The sequence below is a fragment of the Protopterus annectens genome, chromosome 13.part0 (assembly GCF_019279795.1).
Source record: "Protopterus annectens isolate FY-2018-M chromosome 13.part0, PAN1.0, whole genome shotgun sequence".
Lineage (NCBI taxonomy): Eukaryota > Metazoa > Chordata > Ceratodontiformes > Protopteridae > Protopterus > Protopterus annectens.
Window position 1 is genome coordinate 547,846,821 of NC_056747.1, and position 19,828 is coordinate 547,866,648.

The 19,828-nt window shown below is 42.6% G+C and overlaps 1 protein-coding gene across 2 annotated transcripts in view; it reads right to left on the reverse strand.

Annotated features, from left to right (window-relative positions):
* The window catches only part of MYBBP1A (MYB binding protein 1a), a 1,224,315-nt gene that overhangs the window by 94,095 nt on the left and 1,110,392 nt on the right, over positions 1-19,828 (reverse strand). For both annotated transcript variants that reach the window (XM_044054196.1, XM_044054197.1), the window contains one exon: positions 5,485-5,586. In XM_044054196.1, the coding sequence (XP_043910131.1) occupies positions 5,485-5,586 (102 nt within the window). The remainder of the gene's footprint in view (positions 1-5,484; positions 5,587-19,828) is intronic.

Here is a 19,828-nt window from a genome sequence, read left to right on the forward strand (position 1 = left end):
TGAAATTAGGGACAATGAGAGGTTTGTATTATTCCTCACTAAGGTAAATAAAAGTGACCCATCCCTGCCTCTGTCTGATGACTACTTAACAGCAGTCACTAATCTGGTTTGCTGGTACCAGTGTTGTACAATGTATTGCTGAAATAAGTACAGAACTAATATTGCTATGGCTTGCGAGTGTGTGTGTGTGTGTGTGTGTGTGTGTGTGTGTGTGTGTGTGTGTATAAAGATGTCAGTGAGTTTTATCTGTGCACGCACACAATAATGCCAGGATATGTACATTATTCTTCTGAGTGTCAGTAAAAAAATGTAGCTAACAAGAAATGATATTTCAAAAGTAAGGCATAACATGCATCCCAGAACATTCAGACACTTAGATCTTCGAAGACACTGGGGACCCCTACTCCCCAGACTGTATAAATGGATACAAAGGACTCCCTTAATCATCCATGAATGTGTGGGCCCCACAAATGCTGTTGTTTGAGGAAAAATGAGGAGAAAAATATATATTTATTTTCTGATTATGTTCTTTAACCTCAAAAGGACTGTGATATGACCCTGTTAGCATAATGTTGATAATGGCCTCTGCTTTCAACTGCACCCATCCTAAAACCAGCCATGCTCAGATGACTGTGTACAGAAAGGTGCTGTAGGTTATATGGGGGGGGGGGCCTGTGGTGCTATTCCTCACAGTCAAATCTCAGAGGTGTGCACATGAGGTCATTAAAGCTCGAGTTTGGGGTGAGGACAGTGTGGTCATTAATTATTTTACTTTTCTTACATACTTCAGAGGTGTACAAAGAAGGTTACTACAACGTGTGTAGGAGCAACAAAGTAGAATTTGTTACTGCAATCTTTTTTTTTTCACTTTCCTCACAATCACACTTAGGACACATATACAGGTAGCTACCTTTGACAGTTTGGATTGAGGAGTGAGGAGGCATACTATGTATCTGTATATCAGCAGTCCCTTGAAATACATAACTGTGGTAATTTGAACCTCTGCCTTCATCCCAGTCTAACACCAGAGGAAATGAAAAGCTGTCTTTTTGGGGGGGTTGGAAGGCAGGCAATTCCCAGATAGGGCCTGTGTATCTAGACAACAAAGGGTTGTTAGTTTATTGTGAGCTACTATTTTGTCATCTTTGAACATTAAGCCTTCAGTACAACTTATGTCTTCCTTGAAAGAAAAAAATAAAACTGAAATTCTTTTCTTATTTCCTAAATGGTTATTACTGTACTGTCTTGCTCAGAAAATGTGTGTTGAAAGGATGCAATGAAAACTAAAGCTGAACAGCAACAAAATTTCTTCACTTAATCATAATTTCTGTTTAAGCCTTTATTGGATGAAAAGATGTGTAAAAAGAAAATAAAAACTTTAAAATGGGCTTCAGAGCATATAGAAAGTTATAACTTCTTGAAAAAGCTGAAAAGTAAGGCAAAATGTGAGGAAAGGAAGAAAAAGGTAATGTGCATGGTATGGGAGCCCAAGATGTGGAGGGGGACAGGGGAAGACTGGAGGCTGCTGTGCATGGGGTGGGATCTAAAACAGTAGGCCTAGGGTGCCATTTCACCTAAGTTTAGACCTATACATAAAGTTGCTACAATATATCATTGCTGCAACTAAATGCCAATAACTGTAAATGTCCCTTGTGAGTTGGGCCAACACAGTATACTACGCAAGTCTTGTAATGTAAGAATATTGTATTGTAACAAAGGCTCAGTCTGTGCATACTACTCCTAAAAGTTTGCAGCATGAACTAAAAGGTTGCTTAAGAAGGGTGGCAGTGAAAGGGTGATACGTAGACTGGAAGTGCCTAGGGGGCCCACAGCTTGATATGTGCTGGGGGCCCCCAAAATGCTACCACCGGCCCTGCTCACGTCAATACTATAGGGGATTATGTAATGATGTTACGCACCATAGAGGAACGGCACATTCAGAAGAAGCTTAATTTTTTTGCTTCTCAACCTAGTGCTGAGGTGCACCACATCAAGAATCGGCACCGGGCTTCAGATGAGCCAATGAACCAAAATTTACCTTTTATCAAAATTTATTCATTCAGAACCACTCATGTCTTTTCCTTCAGATCTCTGTTTGAACTCCAGTTTCTGAGATTTACTACAGTTTTCTGTTCAGCAACAATGGGTGGAATATTTATTTTGTTTACAGGGTAATGTCCGACTGGGTATGAGGCCCATTTTCAGCAGAATTATCCATATTCAGCGGAATATGATCTTTTTCTTAAGTTTTCAAACAGTGACACCATGCAGCTGCAAATCAATGTCTTAAAATGCTCAGTTCTCTAAAAAAGAAAGATTTTAAGCTACATACTATTAATGGCTAAAGAAGCTCTATGCAAGTGGTACAAAAAGTGTTATTACAAATAGATAAAGGGCCAGAATCAATAAAGTCTACACTTAGTGAACACGATATGTATTCAATAAAATTCTTATCACATTGTTTATGCTTTCTAGTCACTCAAAGATTACACTACGTGCACATGTAGTCTACTCTTTGTGGCAACCTTTATGAATCCCTGTCAGTATTTAAAGCTGTAAGAATATTAGTAGAAAAACTAAAATTAGGAGGAAGAAGGTGTGAGTTGTCTGTGTTCTATGTTCACTCAGAACAGTCTACACTTAGTGTACGCTTTATTAAATCTGGCCCCAAGAATTACATTCAGAACAGAAAAAATCAAATACAACTACACCAGTGTTCTTTTCCACAGCTATTAAAAACTGCACTTGTACAAATTTATTCACTGTATATAAATACTTGAACTGAAGAATTACAAAGTACCTGCACATAAAAAAACAGTAACATCAGTACTGTGCAAATTTCATCCCGGATGTCAACCTTTGTACATGGACTATGAAAATCTGTGCAACATTCACCACAGAAAGAATACAGCTATTCCAATGGATCTCTAACAATTTCCAACAGAGCAGCCTAAGAAAGTGTTTCAGCATATACATAGCAGATAATGTATGGAACATCCTAGCAAAGAAAGTGGTGAAAAGTAAAGTGAGAAACATCAACAATGTTTGCAAGAGACATTTGAGGAAATATGGCAAAATGATGGAAGTGTGAAGAAAATATCTTAAGTGTGGACCTTGAGAGAAGAATGAAAAATTGAGCTGACTGACTCAAGTGGGGCCTACAGTGCCATCTGCAGGCCTTCCGAAATAGGGATAAGATGCCTATCTGGTGACTAGGGACTGAATAGTGAATCGCACACTGGGGAGTTGGCTGAGGATAGAGGAAGAGGAGTAACAAGGCACTGCCTTCTTGCCTTTCCCAGTGGGAATGATAGGAATTGTTCCTAAAGGATGCAATGATAGAATGAGCAGCAGAATCTCTCATGAAGACTGGAAACTGTAACTGATCTGTTAACCATAAAATAAACAATCGCTCCTGCAGTATATTCTTTGGAATATCAGCACAGCTTTCAACTGAGCGCAAGTCACACTTACCTTATTGGCAATCTAAAGGGCTTATAGTCATAAAAAGCCCCTCCCCATCTACGAAGACACACAGTATCTTATGTCCTTCTCTCACTGTGTGTGTCACAAAGAAAGGGGTTAAAGTGGGGAAGGTGAAAAGAAGACCGGAACAAAAAATAATATGCTACCTACTTCTAAATCTATATAATACCAAATAACTATGCATATATTTTGTCAAGGGCAGATGACCCCTACTTAACCTGGTGGACTTCTTTGAGAAGGTCACCAAAGCAATGGATGAGGGCAAAATTGTTCACACTGCCTACCCTGACCTGGCCAAGGCATATGACACAATACCCCACTAGGGCATTGTTGACAAACCAAAGAGGTTAGGTACAAACTCGTATGTCACCCGGTGGATAGCCAACTGGCTCACAGGCAGGACCCGGGAAATTAGAATTGGGGAGTCCACCTCTACAAAGAGGCCAGTCACGAGTGGGGTCCCTCAGGGAACAATCTTTGGACTGCTTCTTTTTGGCATTTACTTTTCTGAAGTCAAAACCAATGCCAGTGGTCTCTGGTTAACTAAATTTGCAGATGCTTGCAAATTAGGAGCCGTCAATGAATCCCACGCCAACACAAATGTTCTCCATGAGAGGCTGACACAAACAACTGGTATCAGAGCCATGGACTAAAACTAAAAGTGCATAATAGTATCCTTCGGGAAGTCATCCACCACTGGTAACTATCATACTGACAACATACCCCTACCCCTCAGAGTTGACCCAGTACTCAGGGACTTGGGGACACACACAGACAGTAATCTAGCCTTGACCATCATGTGTCTACAGTAGTTAGGAAATCATTCTATGTTGCGCAACTTTTAAACAAAGGTATGGCATCTAAGTCCAAGGAAGTCATTGTTCCACTGTATTTGGCATTCATCAGACCTATCAATAAGTACACTGCTCCCTTTGGCATGTACCTAACCAGGAATACCCAACAACTGGAAAGTCCACAAAGGTTCCTCACTAAAAGAATACAGGGCTAAAGTAAAATGTCCTATGCAGACCACCTCAAGGTTCTATCCCTGTATCCAGTCTCCTACAGGCTTTTGAGGGGGAGCTATGCCTGACATACAGGGCATTATCAAACTCCACTCTGATGGATCTCTTGCATATCCACAAAAGAGCACTAGAACTACCCATTCTAAAGACTTAAATCTTGCCTATGATATAAATAGGACCTTCTGGAGAGACAGGTATGTATCCCAGATACTATCCCATCTCTGGAACAGGCTCCCCATCCATGTGAAGCAGAGTTTCTCCCTAACCCAATTTAAGTGCAACCTGGACAGTTGGCTGGGGAACAGAACATTCATCCCTGGTTTGGCACCTAAGTCTTTAAAGGACACAGGCAGCCTGTAAATGGCTCATCTTCCAGGCCCTAACTTGTTAAGTGTTTCATCTCCCAAGGCCCTGCTTACACTTATCAAGGGTAACAGAACTTGTCAGAGATTTGGAATACATGGCTATGCTTAAAAAAAGCCCTTGTGGTTGTTAGCCTAGTAAACACCTATGAACATGTTCCAACTGTGTTTTCTATTTTCCTGCAGTGATCCTTCTCATGCACCTTTATGGAAACCATACATTTCATAACATAAAAAGTTGCTCTGGATACAGTTTATAAAATGAAGAAAGTGGTTTCAAATTCTGCTGCCAAACAAGATATAATATTTGGTTAAAATAGTGGATACCACAGTGTTATGTTTTCATTCATGTGTTCAACTTTCCATCAGATCTAAGCAAATACTGTATTTGAATCCTGCAGGCAGAACTACATACTGGAATGGAATGGATGGAAAAAGGAATAGCTATGGTTTACCCTCTGAACTACTTTAGGGTAGTACTTTCATGGCTGGAAGGGTGATGAATAAATAATGGTTTGGCATCAAGGAAATCTCAGTCTTTATTGGCTACTTTGGCCTACAATGAGTATACAGACTATGAAACTATAGCAGTTAATGACTATAAGGTTTACCTGTTGCTTTATGATTTTTGCAACCCAGCTTGTGAGTTCCAAGCATTTGAGTACCTTTTCCTGGTCCACCTTCACTTTGAACCCATTTACAGTTTTCAAACTCTGCATAAAAGACAAAAGCACATATTAAATCTGCAGGTAAGAAGGTTTATACAAAAGATGATATATGCAAACAGGTCCCTTCATTCACAGATATGTTTACACAATGGTGCAAGAGGTGCTTGCAACAGATATATTTATCAGACTATAATGCAACACTGCACAAAAAAACAATGAAAGTAACACCTTTATTCCAATCAATTTACTAAATAAAAAAAATAAATGTAATTCAGATTCATACTCAATGCTTTGTGGTATAGCCGCGGTGGTGCAGCGGTAGTGTTGTTGCTTCACAGCAAGAGGTTCTCCCGTTCGATTCTTGGCTGGAGTGCCTTCTGTGTGGAATCTGCATGTCCTCTCTGCGGTCGAGTGGCGTTCGAAAGACATGCATAGAATGGGCGTGCCTTCGTTGAAGGTTGGGCGTCGAGCTGGCACCTGTAAAAAATCTACTGACAATCATTAGCGGAACAGAGTTCCGCTGTGGCGACCGCTAACCAGGAAAAGCCGAAAGAAGAACAACAACTCAGTGCTTTGTGGTCTCCTGACTAGATCCAAAGACTGAGTGTATTAAGTGTTAATAAAGCATGGTGCATGTACATTACAAAGGAATTAAGTAGCCCAAAAAGACTGTTTATTACAGCTATGATGGACAGAATTCCATCCACTCAAAGCAAGTAATCATGTGCAAATGTTTCTACACACTTCTTGAGCTCTCAAAAAAGACCAACTATTGCTACACAGGTAACTACCATAAACAACTTATACATACTCACCCAAGTGCTTGCCATATCAGATTATCTCTAAAGTGGTTTTCTGCACTGACTGTTGGGATTTTTCCTTATATTTCCAACTTGGCAAAATTATGAATTTTCTCTAGCTGCCATTCTTGGAGATACAAGTGCCTCCAGCTGGGGGTGCACATCATACTGCCACATACTGCATAAAGAAAGAGAATATGGTCCCCTCTACCCCCAGTCTGAGATATACTGTCACATGGAGGATAAAGAAAGAGCATACGGCCCTTTCTGCTTTCCAGTCTGTGATATACTGCCACATGGTGGATAAAGAAAGAGCATACAGCCCCCTCTGCCCCCCAGTGTGAGATACAATCAGAGAGAATGATAAAGAAAACACAAAAACTCACTGCCCACATTACAGGAAAATCCAATGGCAGATGCTAGATGGAGAAGATGCTATTAAGTACACATCTGCTTCAAAAGACAACTGTTAGGAATAATCACAAACAGCAAAACATACTTCTTAGGAGGCTTAGGTTACAGAAAGGCCAAAAGGCACAGGCACAGAAGACTGAATAGTGAAGCACCAAAGTGCCAAGGGATGACTTGATCTCTGAAATCACAGTCCAAGCAACCAAGCAGCCACAATTAAAATGCTTACAACCGAAACATTTTTGAAGCAATTACTGGAAACAGCAACATTACTCAGTGAACGGCCTCAGACAGCAGCATCTTCCAGTGGGTCGCTAGCTGCCTGACAGCAATGGACAATGCAGTAAACAATCCACTTGGAAAGCGTCTCCTAAGCCACTAAAAGTACCTCCTTACCTGAAGAAAAGGAAAAAATAACTGATCTGTCTTTCTGGACTTGTGTTTCCTCTTCAGGTAACAACTGACATAGCAGTTCACCTTCAGAACATGCATTCTGTTTCTCCTCGATTTGCCCCAGAAAAAAAATGTATATGAATAAACTTGTTTAAAGACAGTTCTGACATTAGTTTTGTTGTTTTGTTGTTTTTTTTTCCATCCGAGTCAACTAATTGGTTATCAGATCAGACCTCTGTACCTTTTTCCAGCTCTTGGATCCAATGCTCAGGCTCCTCCCCTACCCATAATTTCCTCTTATCCCTATAATACCTCAGATTGAAATTGTCCACTTGTATCTAATACATTATCTAAAAAACATAAAAAGATGAGAATAGCATACGAAGGGTGAGAAGACTGCTCAAGGCTGAATATTTGACAAGGTCCTGGATAGGACCATTTAATCAATCGAGAACCACTACATGACAATTTGGGTAAAGGGAACAGAGGCAGGGAAGGTTGAGTCGGATGTAAAAACACAACACAGATATATAGTGTTTTTTTAAGTACATAACTCATATCCAATGCTGTTTTTTCTGTCCAAATCAATGTATGGGACAGATTCCCCAGCTATTAGTCACCCCAGGTGGTCTCATGGAAGGATAGTGAGAATGGTGGACCCAAAGGATGCACAGGGCCTAGAATGCATGTCCAACTTATAATGGATATACAAATGTATGAACAGTAGACAAACTAGCTGCAGAACAAATCTCGTCTATGTGCATCCTAGCAAAATAAGCAGTGGAGTCTGCCACCACTCTAGCTGAAAGAGCGTTGGGTTAGTGTGGCAGAGTCAATCCCTTTCTTTATATACAAAGGCAATATAAGCAGAGAGCTGCCTGGACAATGCGACCTTAGAAATGCCTTGGCCCAATTTGGCCTTTGAGATGGAAATAAAAAAGTTCATCTGCTAAAACTGATGAGTAGTTTTCTGGTTAAAAGCAGCTTCCAAGGCCACTTTGGGAAGAAAGTTTGGATTGGTCCGAAGGGATACACTATTCTTATGAAGAATAAAATAAGGAGGTTTGCAAGATAGGACTAGTAACTCAGAAATTGCCTGGTTGATGTGATGGCCATTAGGAAAATGTTTTTCTCAGACAGAAGTTTCAGATCTGCTAATGCTGCTCATTCAAAGGGGGATGGGGTTGGGTTAGGAAGTAAAGCATCAAGGTGATATCCCACGGAGAGATTGGGTTTCTGCTAGGGGTCTGAGAAGAAATGTTCCCCTCAAGAACTCCTTAGAAAGTTTAAAAGATGCAATGGAGTTCTGTTTTCCTCCCACGTGAAAACTGAATATGGCTGCTAGCTGAACCTTAACTGTTGAAAAACTGACACCTTCTTGGAAGAACCCGAAACCTAGAATAAAAGGTAAACATGCTGAGAAAGTATCCTAAGCCTTTAATGAAAGCCCAAGCAGCAAATCATTTCCATTTATTTCTGTAAACTTTTTTCATGTTAGGCTTCTAAGATAAGGAAAAAATGTGTACAACTGCAGCAGGAAGCCTGCCATTCCTGACCATCACTGGAACTGAAGGAACCATGCGGTTAACTTCAGGGCTATCAAGACTCGGTGAAGCTGGCCAGACACGCGAGACAGGTCTGGAAGAGGGCTCAGCACCCAGGGACAGCATTTCAGATGAGGCCAAAGAAAGGGACACCAAATTTGCCAAGGCCAGAAGGGGGCAATGAGAATCATTGCTGCCTTGCACCAGATGGCTTTCTGTAGAAACTTGGTCACAAGGGGAAGCGTAGAGGAGAACTGAGGGCCATTTGTGGACTAGAGCAACCCTCAGTTGCCTTCTGGGAGGATTAGTCAAAAGTAGCTGCTACATGTGGTGTTCAGATGGGAAGCAAAAAGGTTGTAGCATGGCTGTCATCACGGACTGAAAATTATAGTAGCCATTGACTGACTGAAGTAAACTATTACTGGTACCAGAAAGTCTGCTCTTCAGTTTTTCCCTTAGATCTTGCTAGTTCTTTCTCTCTTACATTTCAAATAGCCTAATCGCTTTGCACTTCAACAGGTTTTTGTAGCAATTATTATACCACACCTAAGAGCCATCAGCACTAGTCGTTCTTCACGGAAATAGCTCCAGTACTCAGTAGGTACGACCACCCCTCCTGGCATGATTAAAGGGCATTTCCCTGTGCTTTCTCCTATTAACTTGGTGCACCTGGGCATTCTGAAGCAGTGTAGCAAATGCCTCATGTACACAGAGGACCCTCTTCTCTTACCTCCCAACACTCAGACTTGTGAGAGCGGCATTATATTACCAAATTGGAAGCTATGTACTCTCCAGCCAAGACTGGACTAGCTGGTCAAGAAGAGGTCAACACCTGCACCACACCACATGGAACACATAGCCCTCCAGAACACCTACTATCACAGCTCTCACATAAAAACACAAACCACACACTCATCTTCGCAGAGGCACTCAATAGAAATTTACCCAAACAGCAGAGACCTCCAAGACAGAAACGCACTCGACCAACACTAGACAGCACAAACCAGAGGACACACAGCTCACCTCCACAGTGTGCCCCTCAACCTAAGCCCCTAAGGCTAAATACCTTGCCCAATACACTAATCATAGGTGACTCAATAGTGAGGCACACAGATGTCCCACTCACTAGGTTGAATAAGGAGAAGGTTAACAGTCAGCTGTCTGTCAGGTGCCAGAATCCGACACACAACACATGCACTCAAGTCATTCCACAACAAGTACAAGTATGACTCTGTCATTGTCCATGTGGGTGCGAATGACCTGAGATGCACTTCCCTGGACTACATGAAGACAGACATGGTGGAGTTCTTGGATTATGTGGCCTAGGCAGGTATGACACTAGCCATGAGTAGTATCCTACCATCACCCAGAGTGATACTGCAGTACAAACAAAAAATGATTGACTTCAACAATTGTCTACGTTTCTGGTGTCATTCTAAGGGGATCCAGTATCGGTCTGCTTGGGATGACATGATTGACAGACCTCGATGCCTTGCCAGAGATGACCTGCATTTGTCACCCCTGGGTTTCTGGGTACTGACTAAGGCTGTTGCCACCCCTTTAGTGCCTTTTTAGGTGGAGTTCCAAAGACCAAATGACCACTGTAACAGCTATAAATAAATGCAATCTGAGGGTCATGCTGCTCAATGCCAGAAGTCTAAATCTCAACATGCACTCACTCAAAGCACTCCTCAAAATGGAGAACATCTGCATTTGTGCTGTAAAGGAGACCTGGTTTACAGTGGCAGAAAGCACCCCTGCACTACCAGGCTATAACTCATTCCACACCTTTCAGCCCCAAAACATAGACTGAAGATCCACAGGCGGTAGTGTCTCCATATTCATAAAGGATATGCATACCTCCAGACTAGTAGCCCAGCATTATGCATTTGAGACATTTCAGGTACAACTAAAATTGTGTATGACTGTGATCCACGTCATAGCGTGCTATAGGTCCCCAACCACTTCCCTAAACTCTCATTCCACATTCCTAAGTACCCTGGAATCTATCAAGGTCCCACCCAACACTCTCATACTAGGAGACCTCAACTACCCCTCCATCAACTGGGAAAACTACTTAAGCACCAATGCACTGGCCCAACACTTACTGGAATTCCAATGCCCTGGACCAGCTCATTCTTACCCCCACTAGAAAAAGCAACATCCTTGACCTGGTAATTACTAACATGGGCAACTGTTGCTCTACATCAATAGTCAATTCCTCCATGCTTAGATCTGACCACAAACTAAACACCATGGAAATCCACATCTCACCCACACCACTCGCAAAGGTATCCACCATGAAAAACTTCTCCAAAGTTGACTTTGGACTCCTAAAAACAGAGGTGGCTAACTTCACGGCACCCATGCCAATGGAAAATAGATGCATGACTGCTTAATCATGCACCAATGCACTGTACAAACACGTACATAAATGCATGGAACTAGCCATACCCAACAGAACCAAGACGCTCTCCTCCAAAAAAAGGAAGACAGTCTGGTGGTCCCCTGCCATTAACAAACTTTACAACACAAGAAATAAACTGTTGCAGAAAAAGGTGAAGTTCCAAGCTGGAAAAATTCCCTGAGTAGCCTCAACAAAAAGTTGAGATTCCTCATCAAAACCTCCAAAGCCAGCTATGAAGGCAGAATTATGGCAGACACTAAAAACAACCACAAAGTCTTCTTTAGTTATATCAAGAATCTCCATGGCAATACCCAGATTTGCTTTCAGTTACTGCACAATGGTACCTCCTATACTTGAGCCAACAGATACTGCCAACATACTGGCCAACAGATTCAGTGCCAGCTTTACCCCTCTCTCACCCCCCTAAAGGACCAATCTCAATACCAGAAGAATGCCAGGCATCCTGCGTTACTGCAGCACATGTTAAAGCTGCATTGTCTAAGGCCAAGAAAACAGCTTCCATGGGACCCGACAATATCCCTGGCTATGTTCTACATGAATTACAAAATTAAATGACACCTCACCTGTGTGCTCTGTTCACTCAGCCTCAGCTCAGACTTTGTCCCTACCGAATGGCGGACTGCTACAGTCATCCCCCTCCACAAAGGGGAGCGACTACACACCCTGGAAATTATCTCCCCATTAGCCTGAAGAGTCTGATATGCAAGGCTATGCAGTACATCATCATGGACCTAATTAACAAGGATATAGGGAATCTCCAAACTCTAGATCCCATGCAATTTGGTTTTGTGAAAGGTAGATCATGCCTGCTCAATCTGGTTGACTTCTTTGACTCGGTCACCAGAGCGGTGGATGATCTGGCCAAGGCCTTTGATACCATTCATCACTCAGGAATTATTGATAAACTCATCAAACTAGGCATCAACCCCTATATCGTTAAGTGAGTGGCTAATTGGCTCACAGATAGACCACACAGAGTACTCCAAGTCAGACTGCCACGAGTGGAGTCCCACAGGAATCGGTCCTGGGTCCTCTCCTGTTTGGCATCTACTTCTCAGAAGTCCAGGCCAACACGGAGGGACTCTGGCTGATCAAATCTGCAGACATTATTAACTCCCCAAGTGATGCAGACATCCTACAGAAAGGCCTTACTGAGACCAATGACTGGTGTTGAAACCATGGCTTTACGCTTAATGCATCATCCCCTTTGGGAAAAACTCAGTTCCCACTAATTACCACATCAATGGGAGCCCATTGAAGGTGTTATAAGAGATCTCGGGACAAAGGTTGACAGCAACCTCTCCTTTGACCACCACATTGCCACTGTGGTCAGAAAGTCCATCTATGTGGCACATCTCATTACCAATGGTTCTGCATCCAGGAAGAAAGAGGTCATCATTTCTCTCTACGTTTCCCTCATTAGACCAATCATAGAGTATAATGCCCCCGTTTAACATGTACCTCACTAGACACCTGCAACAGCTGGAGAGGCCACAAAAACACCTCACGAAGAGGATCCTAGGCCTTAAACATGTCCTACACGGACAGATTCAAAAAACTCCAGCTATTCTCTGTCTTATATCATCTACTAAGAGGTGATCTCTGCTTGACTTACAAAGCCATGTCTGACCCAGCTCTGTTAGAAATGCTACATCTAAAGAAATCCCAGTTCCTCTGCACCACATGCTCCAGAGACCTTAACCTCATTACCACAATCAATAGAACATGCTGGAGGGACAGGTTCATAACCCAGAGACTGACGATGCTCTGGAATGAATAGACTTCCCATACACGTCGAGCAGAGCATCTTACTAGCCCTCTTCAAGATCTTGTCAGATCAAATCTTGATGAGTGGATGGGAAATGGAAAGTTCACCCCAGGGATCATTGCAGTCGCTCTACCTGATAGAGGCACTGGGAGCTAACGACGGGCGGCACAATGCCAGGGCACTTCTACGGGCTAGGCTTGTAAAGGCCCCAGGGCCATTAGCCTAGTACACACCTATGAAGAATTAGAGTTGTTGGGAAATTTGTAGAAGACAGAACTTCAGAAACTATAAGAGACAGACAGAGAACTCTTGATACCGAGAGTTTGGGAGGTTGTGTCCATGTGGCATCCTATGAATTCTACTGTTTAAGTCAATGTCAACTGGCTTTTCTTCAGATTTACAGTAATTCCTATGTGATGAGAGAACCGAAGCAAGAATTTCCTGCTTTCAGTCAGTTGATCTCAGGTTGGAGTGGTCAGAAGTCAGTTCTCTAAACAGGGGAACACCTGGAACCCTTGCAGACTTGGATAGGCTGCCACCACTGCATGCATTTTTTTGAAAACCATGGGGGCTGCAATGAGACCAAAGGGCAATGCTCTGAGTTAGACATTACTGGCCCCCAGCTGAAAGCTGAGACCTCCTGGACTGCTTTGCTATCTTTGCATGGTAGTACGCATCCTGAAGATCTATTGAACACATCCAGTCATCCTTCCACAAAAGTATTAGAATGGACTAAACTGTGACCATCTGGAACTCTATTTCAAAAACATGTTTGAGTGAATGAGGTCCAAAATGGGCCTGAGGTCCCCAGTCCTTTTTAGAACCGAAAAGAATCCTTGTTGGTCGGGTGAGATCTCCTGGATGACTTTTTGAGTTATATGAATCAGGTAGATAAGCTTGCAAACAGCAAACATTGCTGAAGCACATGTCTGCTTCCCAAATCTGTCCAATGCCATGGACTCCCTGTTAGAGGAATGAGCAGAGATGTTCTCCTCAGGAAGCTGCTGCTTAGTGGCCACTGCTACCACCATGGCATCTACTGGGGGACCCTTGCTCCAATTTGGCCTATTTCTAGGAAACATAAGAATTTTATCAGATTTTCTGGGGATTGGCTCCACCACACTGGGTTCCTTTTCAAGCCTATTATTGGAATACAAAATCAATGAGCTTGTTTGTGGACAGGATCACCCAGGAAGTAAATGGCCAGCGTCAAAAGTCTAGAGGAATACCACCAAGTTCTCTTGGGAAGGGCCTTCAGAGAACCATCCCCTCCCTGTTTCATTAATTTAAGGATCTGTTAGAAGGAGCTGTCTTCTGGGGGGACTTTGGAGACCCTTCCACTTCCCTGAAGTTGGTATCTTCAGTGAGTGACTCCTAACAGGAGTCTACATGCCTCATTTTGCAAGAATGTTTCCTGTGACTTTCTTTGGTAGGAGGCGCTGCAGAAGACTCTTAATCGGAATGGGAACTTGTCGATGTTCTACAGGATGTATGGAAGGCACTGCTGAATCCAAAGGGAGCCGGGACAGTGCACTTTGCATAAAAGAAGCATCCTCACTAGCTCTGGAGAGGAAACTTTCCAAGGCTTCAAATGCCAAAACCGAGTTTGGTACCAAGGAAGACCTCCCAATACCCTAAGGAAGGAAGATCTCCAGCTCCAACATGACTCGAACATCAGAGTCAAGCTAAGGTCAAAGCACCTACAGGCAGACACAGCTCTGATAACCTCACAGTCAAACTCAACCCCTGTACCTTGGCCCTGAGATATTTCATGATTCGACAGTGTGAAAGTTGAAATTGAAACTGCCAGAATCAAAGCAGCCCCACTCTCAACTCTGACAAAGTTCTCCCATTAACATCACTTGGAACTGTGGGCACAGAATCTGAAGGATGGACAGGAGAAGTAACCTAAAGGGTGTTGTCTGGGCTACACCCGAAGACCTCAGTGGGGGAGGTGCTGGGAGGACCCCTATTAGAATCTGAATTCTTCATCAATCTACTGATGTCAGCTTTGGAAAGGCTTCTCAATGACTGAAAAGACCTGTATGAAGACTCTACTGAAGGTGGTCTGGAGGAATGGACTTTCCTGAAGTATACGGGAATGGAGCCAAGGACTTTTTTCTTTTTTTTTTTTTGTAGAAGGCAGGGAAGAAAAATTTCCAAAGATCTGAGGAAGGTAAAGAAAATACCTAGAAGTGGTATAAAGATGTAAGAATAGACTCCCGTTAGTCATATACTAGGAAATATTGACAAAATTAAACACCTATCTGAATATGATCACTGAGGCCTCGAGGATCACTTCTTGACCTTACAAGAAGCAAACAAGATCTGTGGTATTGTAGGGACAAGAGGGAATTATGGGTAGGGGAGGAGCTTAAGCCCTGGATCCCAGAGCCTTTAAAAGGAGCTGAGGTGAGATCTGATCAGATCTGATAACCTATACATTGGGTAAAATGGAAAAGACAAAACTGGATCTCCTGATCACAAATATTTTTTGCACAATGACTTAGGCAACAGAAAGTAGAAAGGGAGGTTATGACAAGAAACAGAAGCAGAGGTTCTATAGTAGTATTAGAAATATTTCATATGTTTTATGACAATTTGTATAAAGCAAAGAAATATGAAAAACAAGAAAAAGCACGAGGAAATATTTATGGAACACTTACTTAAGCCAAGGTTAGAGGAAGATGAGGCTCAACACCTAATGGTTAAGACAAAAGGGGATGAGATAAAATAGTGATTAAAATCAATCTGCAGGGTAGTCTCCAGTATCAGATGGTATTCCTGTGGAAGTTTGGAAGTTAGGAGGCAAGAAAGAGATAAATATTTGGAACATCTTATTTAACAGTACTTTAAGAGCAGGAGATACGCCAGTATCTTGGAAGAAAGCTGTGGTGGCTGCATTACCCAAAGAGGATAAAGACCTATCAAAGCCAGCTTCATACAGACCTATTTCAATTTTAATCTATGACTATAATGCGTTTATGTCCATACTAGCTAAAAGAATGGCAAAGGTGTTGCCAGCATTGATAGATACTGACTGATGTGGTTTTATGGAAGGGATACAAATATTTCACAAAATTAATAAAACAACGATGATTCAGAGGGAAAAAGAATGTAAGAGAATATCACTGTTGTTAGTGGGCCTTGATGCACAAAAAGCACTTGGCAGGGTAAGCTGGAATATTATGAGTAGGGCAATGGAAGCGCTGGAATTCTTTGATAAAATAAGGTTAATTAGGATGATATATATGAAGGATCGGAGATTAGAATTAAAGTCGGAGGGTTCTTCTCTGATAAGTTGCGTCTGAACGAAGAACCAAACTGGGGTGTCATTTTTCTTCTTTGTTATTTACTTTATATTTAGAGTCAGTGGCAAAGAAAATAAGGGAAATTAAAGGATATAATTAGTATTGGAATCAAGAAAAGCTGGCTTTATTTGCAGATATTTTGTAACTGAAAAATCCAGAAAAGGACATCTCTGTCTTATGGCACCTTTTTAGCCAGTTTCAAGTATTTTTGTGATATAAAATTAATGAAGTTAAAATAAAGGTATAGCTGCAAATTACACACTGACACAAACTGGTTCAGTAATACCCACATTTCTGGTGACTTGATAAAATGAAGTATTTAAGAGTATGGATTAAAAAGTCTTCTGTTATGACAGCTAAAGATATTTGGGAAGAGACTAACCATGACAATATAAAAATGAGAAACTGGAAGCTCTTGCTTAAAGATATGGATACTAAGATACAAGCAGTGATGATGTTTTTTGTGCTTTTAGTTTTATACAGAGGTCCGCATATATTTTTTTATCAACCAGAGTAGAAGTTCAGGTCAATAACTATACAGCTGAAAGAATTTATCTGGGAGGAGAAGAGGGCAAGAGTTAAGTGGTATAAGTTGATCCTTACAAAACAAAGTGGTTTAGGACTGCCTGACTTGAATGGATATTTTAGCGCTATGCAGTAATAGTTTATTTCAAAGGGAAAAGGGATGATAATGAAGTGGCGGGAGATGGAGTTAAAAAATAAGGAAAGAGTGTGATTTTTGATTCAGATCCTTAAGAATACTAACCATACAAAAAAGTATATTCATAAAGAGACAGAAAGTATTCTAAGAACTAAGCCATCATTGGAATGGAGAAAGGAGATTTTCCCAATAGGGACTACTACAAGTAGAGGTACAGAAAATAGGCACAAGGGGGCTGGAGTTTACTGGAGAACCAAGGTATAAAGTAGTATAAATAAAAAGAGTTATGCACTTACCATAACTTGGAATCTGTACTATCCAGTGTCATTATTCATCACGGATAGGTATTGGATCCGACCTCAGATCAGAGCCGGCATAGTGAGCGACAGCGCCTGAGCTCAAGTGCCTCCCCTCCAAGGACTCCTGTTACCCATAATCCTCAGATTGAGTTTGCTAGACAAATATCAGGATAGTGACACTGTCCACACACAGAACAGCAGACCCAAACACACCATGACTCCAAGAAACCCCTGGTCACCAGAAGGAGCGGGACGGAGGACGGGAATGTGATGAATAATGACACCAGATAGCACAGATTCCAAGTTATGGTAAGTACATAACTTTATCTGATGCTATCCGTGTCACTACTGAGCACGGATGGGTCAGAGTCCCCAGCTATCCATAACCCTGGGAGGTCTCAAGAAAGGACATGTCAGAGCACAAAAGAACCAAATGAAGCTCTACCCCTAAATGCCAAATACAACTTGTAATGTGGGGGTTTGACCAACTGGCAGCAGCACAAATGTCATCCAAAGAAGTTCTAGCCCAGAATGCTGAAGAGGTAGCCACCAACCTAGTAGAATGAGCTTTAACAGGCTTGGGAAGATCCCTCTGGTTGTTTTCGTAAAGGTGAGCTATACAAGAAGTTATCCAAAGTGAAATTGACATTTTGGAAATGGCCCTGCCTTTCCTGGCCTGAGAGAAGGCTATGGAAAGCTGATCTGACTTTCGAAAATCCTCAGTCCTCTTCAAAAAGAAATGTAACTGCCTATTACATCCAGGCAATGTAGGTGATACTCTCCTTTTTTTGAAAAATTGGGAAGAAAGATGGGAAGTTGAATAGACTTATTAAGGTTAGATTCCAAAGCTACTTTAGGAATGAATGAAGGATTAGTCCTGAGAGAGACCCTATCCTTATGAAAAATCATGAAGGGAGGCTTTATGCAAAGAGCCTGCAATTCAGAGACCCTCTTGGCAAAGGTAATAGCCACCAAAAAGGCGGTCTTCCAAGACAGAAAATTAATATCACACTTCATGGCATGTTCGAAAGGAGGTAGTGTCAGGAACCGCAGCACCAAAGTAAGATCCCAAGGAGGGGACAGATCTTTGAAAGGAGTCCTAAACAAGAACACCCCCTTAAGAAAGAGCTTGCAGAACCTAGAAGAAAACATAGGACTATCACTTAGGTGAAAGTTAGAAATAGCCGCCAGTTGAAGCTTAAGGGTCGAGAAGCTCGGTCCTTGTTGGAACAGAGAGGAAAGTAACGAAAGAATGTCCAAACCCGGAGTGGAAAAGGGATCAATGCCCCACTGACAAGCCCAATGACAGAACCTCTTCCATTTGCTGGAATAAACCTTTTTAGTAGAAGGTTTCTGAGATGCCAAAATAGGTCCTTCTCCGGAGAAGGCAGCTTAACCTGACTGACAATTATTGGAACTGGAGGTACCCATGCTTTCAGACTCGGGGATATCAGGTCGGGAGGAGGAAGTCTCCATGGGTGGGAAATGAGATGCTGGACTGGATCTAATATTCAGGGTGGATATTTCAGATGAGACCAGAGGGAGAACCATGTCTGATGAGGCCAGAAGTGGGCAATGAGGATGAGATGAACCTTTAGGTGACAGGCTTTCTATAAAAATCTGGGAATAAGGGGGGTTGGGGGATAGGCATAGAGGAGTCCTGACAGCCACTCATGAATCAGAGCATCCCTGGGTGACTCCCCCGGTAGGGGGAATTAGGACAAATATTTGGTGCATTTGTGATTGGCTGGGGATGCAAATGGATCACAGCAATGAAAACCATATCGGTCAAAAATCTGGCTTGCTACTGACTGCTTCAGGGACCACTCGTGAGGACTCAGGCTAGACCTGCTGAGTTTGCCTGCCAGCACACTGGAATCACCAGGGATATGAGTTGCAAGAAAGAAGTGCCTGGAAGACATCACCCTTTACCACACTCTCATGGCCTCTCTGCACAGCGGGTATGATTGAGTCCCCGCTGATTGATGATGTATCAGACTACAGCCATGTTGCCTGTCTGAACTGCTACAGTCCCAAGAGGGAGATAGTCCTGGAAGGCTTGCAATGATAGGAGAAACGTCTCCTCTCTAGGATGTTGATGTGCAACTTGGTCTCTGAGGGGGACCACGTGCCTTGGACCGTTCCTTCCCTGAAAATGCCCCGCCACCCCAACAGGGAAGCATCCGTGGTCACTGTGGTTTGGGGCTGCGGGAGACAAAAAGGTCTTCCCAACAGAAGATCCTTGGACTGGCGCCACCACACTAAGTAATGCCAGCTGACTTGAGATATTTGGATTGGCATGGACATAGGGTGATGGTGACCCGACCACTGTATCATAAGGGTCCAATGAAGCACCCGCTTGTGATACCTGGAGAGGGGAAACTGAATAGCTGCCATCAACCCAAGAGCTTGAAGAATTAGATGGGCGAGGACACTGTCCCAATACAGGAGGAGAACTTGCTCCCAGGTCATGTCTACCCTATGCAAGCAAAGAGCTGCAGTCTCAAACACCGTGTCCAGAAGAACTCCTATGAATTCCAGCCTCTGACATGGAACAAGGTGGGACTTGGGAAGGTTGACAGTAATGCCCAGATCGCGAAATAGGCTTAGAGTGAAATGTATGGCTAGAGAGAGGAGATGCTTTGTGGGAGGTGTGAGGAGCCAATTGCCCA